At 35.3% G+C, this 13,923-nt stretch overlaps 2 protein-coding genes across 2 annotated transcripts; one reads left to right on the top strand and one right to left on the bottom strand.

Moving 5' to 3' along the window:
• The first annotated feature begins 1,706 nt into the window (after positions 1–1,706).
• Positions 1,707–9,869, top strand: LOC128242718 (putative ATP-dependent RNA helicase TDRD12). The gene is made up of 7 exons (XM_052959979.1): positions 1,707–1,761; positions 2,165–2,219; positions 5,570–5,636; positions 6,091–6,180; positions 6,761–6,823; positions 8,113–8,304; positions 9,781–9,869. Exons 1-7 carry the CDS (start codon positions 1,713–1,715, stop codon positions 9,853–9,855), a joined length of 591 nt encoding a protein of 196 aa, XP_052815939.1. The 5' UTR covers positions 1,707–1,712; the 3' UTR covers positions 9,856–9,869.
• LOC128242717 (uncharacterized) lies at positions 8,289–13,824 on the bottom strand. Its single transcript, XM_052959977.1, has 2 exons — positions 13,766–13,824; positions 8,289–12,124 (listed from the first exon to the last, which is right to left on the bottom strand). The coding sequence occupies exon 2, from the start codon at positions 12,122–12,124 to the stop codon at positions 10,148–10,150; it is 1,977 nt and encodes a 658-aa protein (XP_052815937.1). The 5' UTR covers positions 13,766–13,824; the 3' UTR covers positions 8,289–10,147.
• Between the last annotated feature and the right edge of the window lie 99 nt (positions 13,825–13,923).

The following is a 13,923-nucleotide window of genomic DNA, read 5'->3' as shown; positions in this document are numbered from 1 at the left end:
TAACTTGTCAACAAAGAATTCAGTTCAGAATAATTTGACTACTAAAAAGTCTGTCTATTTTAACACAACAACAACAGACTCGGTCCATGATAACTTGACAACTAAGAACTCCGGCCATGATTACCGTAATTGGCAACATAGAACTCAGACAGTGGTTACTTGACAACATAGACCTCAGTCCAGGATAACTTGATAATAAAGAAAGTCTAAGTCCATGATTTTTTAACAACAAAGATCTCTGTCCATGATTACTAACTTATATAGCCTTAATTCATGATAAGTCCATGATAACTCAACAACTCAAAACAAAGAACTCAGACAGTGACAACTTGACACCAAAGAACACAGTCCATGATAACATGACAACAAAGAACTCTGTCCATGATAACACAACAACAAAGAACTCTGTCCATGATAACACAACAACAAAGAACTCTGTCAATGATAACATAACAACAAAGAGCTCTGTCCATGATAACATAACAACAAAGAACTCTGTCCATGATAACATAACAACAAAGAACTCTGTCAATATTAACACAACAACAAAGAACTCTGTCCATGATAACATAACAACAAAGAACTCTGTCAATATTAACATAACAACAAAGAACTCAGTCAATGATAACACAACAACAAAGAACTCAGTCCATGATAACATGACAACAAAGAACTCGGTCCATGTTAAAATGACAACAAAGAACTCGGTCCATGTTAACATGACAATAAAGAACTCAGTCCATGATAACATGACAACAAAGAACTCGGTCCATGTTAACATGACAATAAAGAACTCTGTAAATGATAACATGACAACAAAGAACTCGGTCCATGTTAAAATGACAACAAAGAACTCGGTCCATGTTAACATGACAATAAAGAACTCAGTCCATGATAACATGACAACAAAGAACTCGGTCCATGTTAACATGACAATAAAGAACTCTGTAAATGATAACATGACAACAAAAAACTCAGTCCATGATAAAATGGCAACAAAGAACTCTGTCCATGATAACATGACAACAAAGAACTCTGCCCATGATAACATGACAACAAAGAACTCGATCCATGGTAACATGACAACAAAGAACTTGGTCCATGATAACATGACAATAAAGAACTTGGTCCATTAAGACATGACAACTTGATCACTGAGTATAAAACATTGCTTGATCTTCAGGGATGTTTGGAGGTGCCGATACCGCCATTCAGTGATGCCTGATGTGGATGTCCACCCAAGTACAGACTGGCTGCCAAATGAAGGGGAGATCAAGGTTGATGATTTTGTGCATAATATTGTCCATTCCTGTTGCATGCTTGTTAGATGATTAGGACATGTGTTGTTATTTTTGTATTATTGATTACTGTGAACATTTATGTTTTCATGTCTTCTCCAAAAAAAGGTTATATAATTTTTAGTCGAAAATTAAATGAAATACTCTTGGTTGGGCCATGATAAAAGTTGTTAAAATAATAGAATTCTTGGCAGAACAAGATTAGATATGAAAACGACCCGGAACAATTTTGAATAGAATAAATTTGGCGTCTGTAACACTTTTGTAATCACAAAATAATAATATGATAGTTGTCTGCAGGTTCTGGTGACCCATGTAATAGATGCTAGCCACTACTTTGTGAGAGTTCTAGGGGTGAGGAGGTTGGAGGGGGGCAAGATGGAGGATTTATCGGCTGACTTTTCTAAGCTACAGATGAACCTTGCCCTCTGGTACAGTGATCAGGCTCACCAGAAACGGCACTGTGAGTAGACTTGGTATTCCTTTCATTGAACAGAGTTAATCCAATCTTCTAGAAACTCAGTCTGAATATGTCCCAGCACAATATTTGTTGCCTCTTGTAACAGCTATTTTCTCTGTTCTTTTATCATGCTAAAGCACCATCAGCTCTGCATGGGTGTTGCACTGCTAGGGATTGGAAATTGGATTAAAACCATAATTGATGACCAAAATTTGCTTCTAACCTATATTGATGAATGATACTTAATTATTGTGTTTTCAGCATAGGAATGTATTCTCATGCCCAAAACATAGTCATTCAAGTATTTTATATCAAAATGCAATCCAACTTGTATCACAGATATTTTTAACTTACCAGGTACATATATTATGGTATGTTTGTACCTCGTACATTTTATTTTCCACAGCTGGTGCCAGGATTGGTGAAATTTGTGGATATCAGGAAAATGAGATGTTCTTTAGGTAAGAGGTTCCTTTAATATCATAAACAAGAATGTATTATGTTTTTTGAACATAGGACAAAATAGATATATAACTTTAAAAAAAAAAAAATTGTTGTTTACTATCAAATACCAGTTTCTCGGATGAAGATATTTACAAGACATAATTTTATTATTTATTAGCTCACCTGAGCACAAATTGCTCAGTTAATATTGTTTTTAGCTTGACTATTCGAAGAATCAGAGGGGCTATACTACTCGCCCCAGCGTAGGCATCGACTTCCTGTTAAAGTTTTAGGGCAAGTTGGGATTTTCACTTATAAGTCCCATACCCTTCATTCAATTGACTTGATACTTCACACAGTTGTTCAAGGCCATCACATGATGAGGTTAGATAACTCCATATTATCCTTTACACAGATTATGGCCCCTGATTGACTATGGAACCTAGGATAAAGTTTTAGGGCAGGTGGGATATTTATAATAACTTCTATACCCTTTGTTCAATTGAATTAATACTTCACACAATTGTTCAGGACCATCCCACAATGACGTTACATAACTCCATATTATCCTTAATACAAGTTATGGCCCCTGATTGACTTAGGTTAAAGTTTTAGGGCAGGTTCAAGATTTAGGGCAAGTTGGGATTTTCACTTAAAACTCCAATACCATTCATTCAATTGACTTAATACTTCACACAGATGTTCAGATCCATCACATAAAGAGGTTAGATAACTCCATATTATCTTTTATACAAATTAGGGCCCCTGATTGACTATGAAACTTAGGTTAAAGTTTTAGGGCAAGTTGGGATATTTATTAATAACTTCTATACCCTTCATTCAATTGACTTAATACTTAACATTATTGTTTAGGACCATCACCCAATGACGTTACATGACACAATATTATCCTTAATACATCTTATGGCCCCTGATTGACTTAGGTTAAAGTTTTAGGGCAAGTTAAATTTAAGGACAAGTTGGGATTTTAATAAAAAAAACTTCTATACATTTCATTCAATGTACCCTTAATAAAATTAAAAATTATTTACGACCATCTTACAACAAGAAATATTACTCCATTTTAACCCTTAATAATTATGATTTTTTTTATTTAATTTCATTGGATTTCTTTTAAAAGGCATATTTGTATATTTTTAACCACATTTTCAGGGCAGGGCAGCATCAAAGTCACCTTATGTGTTGAATAATTTAGTTACGTTTGACGAAAAGAGACCAAACTTGGTAATATTACATCATTATTGTATTCACTTCTAAGTCAAAGCGGCGTAGTCGAGTGTGCTGTCTTACGTCAGCTCTTGTTAAAAGAAATATTCAGATTGTCAGTTTTTGAGCATTTCCTAATTGATAAAAAAAAATAATCTCTTTTTATTTTCAATGACTATACACATCAATTTCAACTAGTAAATTTGTAATTTGTTTATGAACATGCAGAAAACAATGTGTTTTCTTTTTTTTTTGTCGAAACATTGACATTAAAGTTGGAACATTTACAACTAGGCAGGTAGTCAAGAGCTAACATCCTCGTCACCTTAGGGCAAACACTCAATAAGTACATACATGTATATATAAAGAAGCAGATAGTGAGTTTTGCATTAAGGTGACAATGTGCATTATCTAACCTTCAGACAAACAACAACTCTATTCACTTACACACTCACTTACGTAATTGTGTCTTCTCCTTAAATCAGGCAACATATTTTGATTTTACTTGAGTTGTCTGTCCATCTGTCTGTCTGTCTCAAATTGTGTCCACTCCATATTGCTTGAACCATTAAAAGGATTTTGAAATTTGAACTGTTTCACATATTGAGATGACCTGTAGAACGCATGTTACAAGTGGGTCCGTTTAAGGTCACGGTCACACTTAGAAGTCGAAGGTCAATCTCTTGACTTGCTTGTTCATCATATTGAGACAATGTTCAAAGTGAATGTTTCAACCAGTAGTTCAAGGTCAAGGTTATGCTTACAGGTCAAAGGTCATATGTCATATTTAGATGTCATATTTTGTGTACGCTCGGTATGAATTGAACAGCTTGATGGATTTTGAAATAACTCACCACAAATGTTTGCCATATTAAGTAAATATGCAGAGCACTTGTTACGTTACCATCTGAGTTGATAAAGTCCATGCTAAGAAGTCAAAGGTCATATGAATACTTTTCATGTCCACTCCATATCTATTGAACTGCTTTAAAGATAAAAAATTTTTTTACCAGAAATGTTCACCATATTGAAACAATGTGCATAGGCATTTTACTACCAGCTAAGTTTAAGGTCAAGATCACACTTACTCATAAAAGTTCATATGACTATGCTCCATTTCTCTTCAACCGCTAATAGGATTTTGAACTCACCATTACTGTTCAACACATGGAGATTAAACATATTGCCATGATGTGAATAGGGGGAAATTTACAGGGTTAGAATTTAGACTCGCATACTCGCAAAATGCGAGCGACATTTGCAAATTGCGAGTGACTTTTTTTCAAGCTGGCAAAATTCTGTGAGTGGCTTTTTCTAGACCACTAAATGTTAAAAGGAAAGTAGAATAAACATGAACTTAACTGCGCTACATAGTCGAGTGTAAACAACCTATAAGTGGCATGTTTACACTACCAGTAAAGAGAAGACAGTACGGAGTCACGCTCAAGTAAGTTTTCAAAAATAGGACAAATACGGAAAAGGCCGAGTTTTATCTTGAATCTCTCCGGGATGCTCCGAGGCGTGCATAATACAAAGTGAATACAAATGACGTTATCACCTAGCTCAATCATTGGCTAAAAATAGCACTTTCGCGCACTATATGTAAACCCCATCAACCTTTGAATATATCCACTCAACTGCCAAAGTGAATAGACTTTGATATATTTTATAGTCCAAAGCATCCACGCTACATTTACTGTTGCTTTTATTTATTCTAAATTTATAGTGTTATTGTTTTTAATAATCAGTTAATGAAATCTGTAGCGTGTTCGCCGAATGGGTATTACCCGATGGCGAAGGTAAATATACCCCCCTCAAAGTTAACAATGTCAAATTATTGGACAGCTTTGTTATCAAAAAGCGGCCAGCATCTGATGAGTCATCCGTACCCCCCAAAAATAATTTAAGCCATCAACAAGTTCTAGTAGTCGAGTCACTCAAGATTGATACTTTTTTATATTCATAATATGTCTTAGGTGTTAATATCTACTTAAATTAGACAATATTATAAGGGAATAAATAAAACAAATAAAATGGCAAGTTGATTTTTCATTTTGCGAGTGCTCCTCAAAGTTAAATTCGAACCCTGATTTACTTTACAAATATCCTCCTGATTGAAATAATGTTTGATGAACTATAGGGTGCAGGTTCTACAGTTGAAAGAGCAAGGGAGCCATGAAAAAGGGGCTGCAACCACTGATGCCGTGGTATGATGGAAATATTCAATTTCTATTACATTAGTTTGTATGTGTATGCTTTAATTAAAAGTGATCATCACAGACTTAATTTAAATAAATTGCATTTAAGTTTGAAAAATTGATAAAAACATTTGCAAAACTGATGAATACAATTAATAAAAAGATGTTTTTTGACTATAAAATGTGTTCTAAAATGTGTTTTAAAATCCTGTAGGGCTGCAACATCGCCTTATCTGTGTTGCTACATATTAACTTCATAGGAATGAAAATATATGTTATGTCATAGCCTTGGTGTTATTCTTGTAGGCAGTGTCGAGGGAGTGGCATCATTAACTTCCACTTTCAAAAACATAAACCTTGGCCATGACTCAAAAACTGTTCAAGGTATTCGATTAAAAATTGATAACAAATGTTGGAAGAGACTGTAGGCCATACTTAATCAGGATTGCTATGTGTGTTTCAGATCATGTTTATTGACAGTGGTAGGTTAGAACAGATTCCGGTCTTCAAACTGTATAAGCTGCCTGGGGATTTGAGAGCTATTGCCTTTCAGGTAATGGAACAGTTCTGAATAAGTTGGGGATGTTGTTGTGTTGATTGGTCAGCCTACAACCTGTATAAGCTGTACCTTGACATGAGAGTCGTGGCTTATCCAGTAATGGGACAGTTCTGAGTAATTTAGGGATCTTTCCCAGATTTCCTACTGTGATATACATAAATCAACAATAATTACTTTACTTCGGAAATGTCTTTCGTGGAATAAATATGATTATCCTAAAGTTTCAAAATTCAATGCTTTAAATTAGCAGGTCTGACAACCTCCAAGAGATGAGTTAAAGCATGAAGTGAATCTCTGAGAGGACTCTCACACCATTCATACCATGTCTAAATATGACAATTTGACTGAACAATCCCCACTTCTTACACTAGTGCCTGACATGAAGATGTGTAACTAGTCCTGCTGTAAACTTTAGAATTTGAGCAATTTCAAAAAGCATATTACCGGTAACCATTGTATGTCTTGCAGGGTTGTGTTTATTTTAATGATTGTGATTACGTTTCATAATAATGTTATAGATGTTATGAACTGCATGATACATCCATAAACATGTACATACATCTCTATTTCCAAGGCAGTGGAGGTGTTTCTAGGAAGAGTGAAGCCGAAAGACAAGGACATTAAATGGACAGTCAAGGTTTGAACATAATTGTGCTCTCTGAATGGATAACTAGATTTTCAGACATTACTTCATGTTAACACATGATTGCATTCTCACACCTCACTGCATTCTGGTTTTCTCACACACATCACTACATTCTGCATCCTCATAAACTACTGTTTTCTCTTAAACTACTGCATTCTTGCATATCACTTCATTCTCACATACTTCTTGATTCTCACACACATCTGCATACGCACACATCACTGCATTTTCACACACAACTGCATTCTCACACACAGCTGCATTCTCACATAAAACTGCATTCCCACACACAGCTGTATTCTCACATAAAACTGCATTCTCAACCACAACTGCATTCTCACATAAAACTGCATTCTCACACACAACTGCATTCTCAACCACAACTGCATTCTCACATAAAACTGCACTCTAACACACAACTGCATTCTCACACCAGCTGCATTCTCACATAAAACTGCATTCCCACACACAATTGCATTCTCACACACAGCTGCATTCTCACAAATCACTGCATTTTCACACACAACTGCATTCTCAACCAGAACTGCATTCTCACATAAAACTGCATTCCCACACACAATTGCATTCTCACACACAGCTGCATTCTCACAAATCACTGCATTTTCACACACAACTGCATTCTCACACACAGCTGCATTCTCACATAAAACTGCATTCTCACACACAGCTGCATTCTCACATAAAACTGCATTCCCACACACAGCTGCATTCTCACATAAAACTGCATTCTCAACCACAACTGCATTCTCAAACACAGCTGCATTCTTATATAAAACTGCATTCTCACACACAGCTGCATTTTCACATAAAACTGCAATCCCACACACAATTGCATTCTCACACACAGCTGCATTCTCACATAAAACTGCATTCTCACACACAACTGCATTCTCAACCACAACTGCATTCTCACATAAAACTGCATTCTAACACACAACTGCATTCTCACACACAGCTGCATTCTCACATACAATTGCATTCTCACACACAGCTGCATTCTTTCATAAAACTGCTTTCTCACAAATCACTGCATTTTTACACACAATTGCATTCAAACACCCAGCTGCATTCTCACATAAAACTGCATTTCTCACACACAATTGCATTCTCATAAAACTGCATTCTCACAAATCACTGCATTTTCACACACAATTGCATTTAAACACATAACTTCATAAATTTAAACATCATGAGCAATCAGCTTGTGTTTCCTGTATTGAGCTAATTAGCATATTCTTTCATTGTTCCGTTTCCAACAGGCAAGTGTGTTTGTGCATACGGAACTTCATGGTCGAGAAATGGAGGGCAAGATTGTGTTACGTCTCGGTCATCGCCTCTGGCTGGACCCTCTCGTGATGCGATTAAAGCTTGGGGAAACACGCACCATCATTAACAAGTTTTCTGTACATACAGAACTGATTAGGAACGGACTGGCTGATGAAAATCCTTCAGTAAGTATGACAATAAGGTTTTATGTGTCTAGGTTTGGTTCAGATTTAATTTAAGCACTAACCAGTCTTTTTTGTTCATAAAGGCTTAGATAAAGAAGTACATGTGAAAGGCACTATAACCCCAAAACAGGAAATTTTATTTTCTGAATTGTACCAGGTTGACTGTGTATAGGACTCACTTTTTTCCTAGAGAATTCCTGAGAAAAAAATGGCTGTGTCTTAATTATGGTTTTTGATTTTTGACCATATTGTATTTAAATGATAAATAAACATGCATATTTAAAGACCGATCAAACCATTTACATACTGTGAATCACTGCGCAAATATCCATGACAACCACGAATTATTGCATATCCGTACGCAATTTTTTTTCACTAATCACAAAAGAGTTCCACAAAAGAGTTCCAGCAAAAAATCAGGTGGGAGAAAAATCATCTACCATAGCCGCTGGTGTAAGATAGGTAAACCTCGTTTCAGCAAAACACCCTACGCTCGGGTCGGAATGAACCTATCTTACACTCTCGGCCATGGAAGATACTTATAATCTTGCATATTATATAATTTTTGCCCCTTTTTTATGCGACTTAGAAATTCTGGTTAAGGTCTTGCATGTTAGCACACATAGGTTAATATCTCAGCAACTACTTCATGTATTGCGTTGACACTTTATACAATGCTATTCAACCACCCAACCTACTTCAAAAACCAAGTAAAATAACTCTAGTTTGCATTTAATGCAAATAATTGCTCTTCATTATTCAACATAGAAAATCTGATTAAGGTTTGGCATGTAAACACACGTATGTTAGTATCTCAGCAACTACTTGATGTATTGCTAGAGACTTTATACAATGGTTCTCAACCACCCAACCTACTTGAATAACCAAGTTAGATATTTGTATTTTGCAAATAATGGCCCTTTATTATTGGACTTAGAATATCATTATATACAAGCTATAATCCTTTAATGTATTACATGCTATTTCGCCAATCCTTACACTGAAAAGCGGCAAAATAGTCAAGCACGCTGTCTCTGTGACAGCTCTTGTTATAATTAAAATTGGCATTGTAAGCAAACATTATGGATTTTTTAATTTATGATATAAGATAATTTTAGTGTAGACAATTTAGGTCTTTTTTCCAGTTCTTTATGTATTATTTGCCTGCTTTTATGGATGCGTGCTATACACAGTCGTTTATGGTAATACAGTTTTTATGGTAATACAGTTTATCAACAAATTGTATTACAATTCATTATCATTGATATATTCATTGTGATGTAAGTATTACAGTGAAAATTCATTGACAATATTTCCATCATAGCTAGAAAATATACATAAACAGTTAAAAAAACCATTCTTAATAATATTTTGTACAGTTTATAATTCTTGATTACATTTGTAGTATTAAAATTGATTCAAGGAAGTTCTCTTTTCTCTTTATGCTCAGACAGTTGTTTATGCCTCTTGTTTCAGCACTTGGAGCGACTGTTCAAGATGATTCAAGGGAAGGTCCACATTCCCAGAGCACTTATGATCAAAACAAAGTAAGTCTCATTATATTTTTTTCAATTTTATATGTTGCACATGCTCATTGGTGAGGATATCACCAATACTTGAATACTTCAATTTTATTTACGGCAGTATTTAGCTGTTAACTAGCTGATGCAGTATTCTTGCCACATGCCAATTGGCTGCATTATTTCTGGGGTAGATTTCTAAAGATTTGGAGTAGCATTTCCATGCAACATCCAGTCTGTTTTCAAGTTCATAGTAGTTGCCCAGCATGTTTAAAGCTGTGTCTATGTGACCATGTCCATGACTGTCCCTTAATGTATAGTGGCTAAGCTTTTTTTTGGGCAGCATGTTTCCTATGATGCATGTGCAGTTGCCTGTATGTGAGGTACTGCAGATAGTAGAGGAAAGGGATACAGTCAATCACGACTTGATCCATCCACTTATAATGATGTGCTGGGTGTCTCTTTTGTCTGTCTTCATCTCCTACAGTTCTGAACATTTCATACACCAGGTGTTCTGGTACACAGCACATTTCTTGAGGCATGAAATATACACATATGGCAGTAAACTTCTGTAGCATGTCTTTATTTGATGAATGTTCAGTCTTGTCTAGGAACTTACTGCTTGGTTTGATTTGAAGTCTTCCAATACAATTGCATGATTGCCACACTTCTGGTCCCAGCAGTCCCTCACAGTAGACCAGGCAGTTTGCTGCTGCATCATACTGCCCATTGCAGTACAACATGGAGGCAAACTTAAGTCTACTGGAAAGAAGATCAGAGTCAAAGGACAGGTGGTACAGGTGGAGAATGTCCTGTGTTATTGATTGGCCTATGTGAATACACATTGAGGCTATGAGGGAAGCAAATGAACTATACAACAGAGGCATGATCACTGTAGCTGATTCTTGTTCCAAGTCTGTCCCATTTTGGGATATTTGTTGTAAAGTGTGAAGATGTTCTATAATGAGTGCATTGATCTCATCCCAAGTGCACATAGAAAAGTCAGTTATGACATCTTCATGATCTGCTACTATTGAATCATTGTATTCTTTATTCAGATTTGTTAGGATCAGTTGATTGTTTTTCTTCCTTTCGTAACTTTCACAAACAATGCTTCTGCTTATACCCAGCATCTTGTCTCCAAGTAAATCCATGTCTATCTGTGGAATGTAGGGCATATTGGATTCCATTAAGGAGGAAAGCATTGCAGACAATATTGGGAGTTCATGTTTGAATAGTTTCCCTGTTAAAAGATTCACTCTAGCTATAGTGTAGTGTGGGCAGTGTTTCAACTTCAGCCACCTGCGAAGTGTGGTCAGACAGTAGATCACACACTGTACAAGGTTTTCTTCTCTCCATATCTCTGGTGGATATGTCTCTATTGTGAACAGCATTGCAGTCTTCATGTGAAATGTACTGAGACGGTCTCCAACAACAGGCTTTAAGAAAGTTTTTCTTAATATTTTAATGAATACATATGTCTTGTACTGCACAGTGTTCATGTCAAACATCAGTAATCTTTCCATCATTGATGTAGAAAACCTCCATTCCCAGTTTGACTGTGGATAATATGGGTTATTTGGGGTGACATGAAGTGCAGTAGAGCGACATCTGGTTGGTCTTGAAGGACACTCTGAATATCCCTGTGGCACCAGAAACACTCCAGTTTGTCTGGCCCTGGCCAGTGTGTCAGGTCTGGGCCAGTGTCCAGGCCGGGGTCTGTGGAACAGGAACTGACAATCATTTGGGAGACTGCAACAGTGATGGGCAATAACATGATCATTTTCATCATAGCTTTTAGATGGTCCATGTTGCACTAGTTCACCTGATGAGCTACATTCTCTGATAATGTCATGTAATTCCATCTGAGAGTTTGTATACAGCACTCTGCCTTCATTGTCTATCACCTCACTGGGAAGTATGACATGTGTCCTTGGTAATGGAATGTCAGGTAACAGCCATTGAAGCCAACAGTGCTGGGGTGGGAACTGGTCTGTCTTGACAACAAGGAGTTGATGCTTTCCCTGCTGCCACTCATCCCAGTCCAATATGACGGGAAAATCAATGCAGAGCAATGTATCAATGTCTGATTGCATACCAAGTGTTGTAGTTCCCTCACTCTGGCTGCCAAACTGATATATTTTAATGTTTGTACCTTCTAATGAATCACTGATTGTATTGCTTGTCTCCATCATCAGCCACGTCCTCCTCCTCCTGGCGATCATGTACCTATTCACCCCGATGTCGTCCAAAACACGGGACAAACGTAGAGACAACACTTGTTCCGCTTGTTGCTCCATCTTAAAAACCAAAATGTATAATAAACTTATATTGTTTTATATAATTATTGATGTGTGCTTCTTTTAATATTAACATACATTAACTTTTTAGTATGTGTATGTTTACATTTCATTGCATGTATGTGTTCAAAAATCAAGTAGAGTCGAACCACGTTTGCTGGAACTGTCATGTTTAATGTGTTTCAATAAATACATTAACTATTATTATTAATTAATGATTGATCGCATTTTTTCTTGAGTGTATGCTGTATGAACGCACCAGCGCTTTTTGGTCATTTGCTCGCTTGCATTACTGCGTTTATACAGCATAAGAAGAATAAATGTGATCAATACTTATTTTTACATCTACAAAATATTTTCATTGCTATTAGAAATAAGCCGTATGCTCTGAGTATTTGTTCTTTAAAAAGTGTAACTGACAACATATGTTTGTATTAAAGAAAAGCTGATTTTTGTAGCGGCATATATCATTGGTTAAATGATGTCATGCTTATCCAATCGGAGTGCATCAAGTATAATCTACACAAAGAACTAGGACACAAAACACAATCATTATTATTATGATTATTATTATTATTATTATTAATTGGTTGATTTAACTTATAATTCAAATTAAACATTATATGTTAACAATATTAGGAGCAACATTTTTACATGAGAAAAACGTTGGAAGTTTAATATACATACATGTTAAAATGCTTTACATTTAGTAACCTTAACATGTCATTTGCATAATAAGTCTGGTGTTTATATTATGACGTGAATGTGTGGATAAAAGTCCTGACCCAATTCACAATGAATGTTTTAAAGTTTTAATAATCTCCACAATATAAACACATGTATACAGTTCTATGGAACACCAGTAGAAATAATTTATACAGTGTCATCAATAATGTTTGTAGCACAAGTGTTTAAGTATTTTAAATTTGTAACACAAATTATAAAACACACTTATTAAACTGTTCCTAAAAATATATATTTGTAACACAATGTCCTTACTTTGGTAACATACACACACAAAGTATAAAATATTTTTTGTAACACAAAGTCTAAACTAATGTAATGGAACACCATACAATTCGAAGTCCTGAATTAAAGTGACTCTTATAGGCTTTTATATCCAGCATATTGTTGTTTTAAAAGGTTAAGAAATAACAGGAATCTTTGAAATGTCTCACTCAGGCTTAGCTATCAAATTTTGTCTAGCAAAGCCTGTTGCTTAAAGATTATCTAGAACATAAAAAAGGTGCTAAAATCATAGACAACATGTAGCCACAAGACATAACAGTTTGTTTAAGAATAAGGAACCTTTATGAAACCCTTCAGATGTAAAAGGAAATAAATAAAATGTATGAAATATTGCATATGATTTAAAGGTTCTATATTATAAAGAATATAAATGAATTCCTTATAAAATGACAATTGTTTTCATACCAAATATTATATATTTCATATTAATTAAAGATTTACATCTGAAAAACAGAAGAGACAATATGTACATCTGACTTATGGGACAGAACCATTAAGAAATGTAATTTAAAGATAACAAATATTACGAAGGCAATTTGACACAAAATTGCTTCATAATTTTTACTTAAGATAAAATAACACGCTCTTAAGTGAATATAAGTATCTTGTTACCTGTCTTAACAAAAAATCCCTTCAAGTTTTTCTCTCAGCCATTTTAAGCTGAATATAACACTGATCTAACTTCCTGTTTTAAAAATACGCACGTGACATCAGGTTGATCATTCTTTAAATAGATCCATGCAATAGGACATTTGGTTCATGTATGTATT

The sequence above is a fragment of the Mya arenaria genome, chromosome 8 (genome assembly GCF_026914265.1).
Source record: "Mya arenaria isolate MELC-2E11 chromosome 8, ASM2691426v1".
NCBI lineage: Eukaryota > Metazoa > Mollusca > Bivalvia > Myida > Myidae > Mya > Mya arenaria.
The sequence above is the reverse complement of the archived record's forward strand: the minus strand, read 5'-3'. Positions and strand labels throughout refer to the sequence as shown.

Excerpts from the sequence above, each read along its gene's own strand:
- LOC128242718 (XM_052959979.1), top strand. The coding sequence starts at position 1,713 with ATGAACCTTGCCCTCTGGTACAGTGATCAGGCTCACCAGAAACGGCAC. Across the intron at positions 5,637-6,090 it reads CTGCAACCACTGATGCCGTG|ATCATGTTTATTGACAGTGG; the intron begins GTATGATGGAAA and ends TGTGTGTTTCAG. Across the intron at positions 8,305-9,780 it reads TGGCTGATGAAAATCCTTCA|CACTTGGAGCGACTGTTCAA; the intron begins GTAAGTATGACA and ends CTCTTGTTTCAG.
- LOC128242717 (XM_052959977.1), bottom strand. The coding sequence starts at position 12,124 with ATGGAGCAACAAGCGGAACAAGTGTTGTCTCTACGTTTGTCCCGTGTT.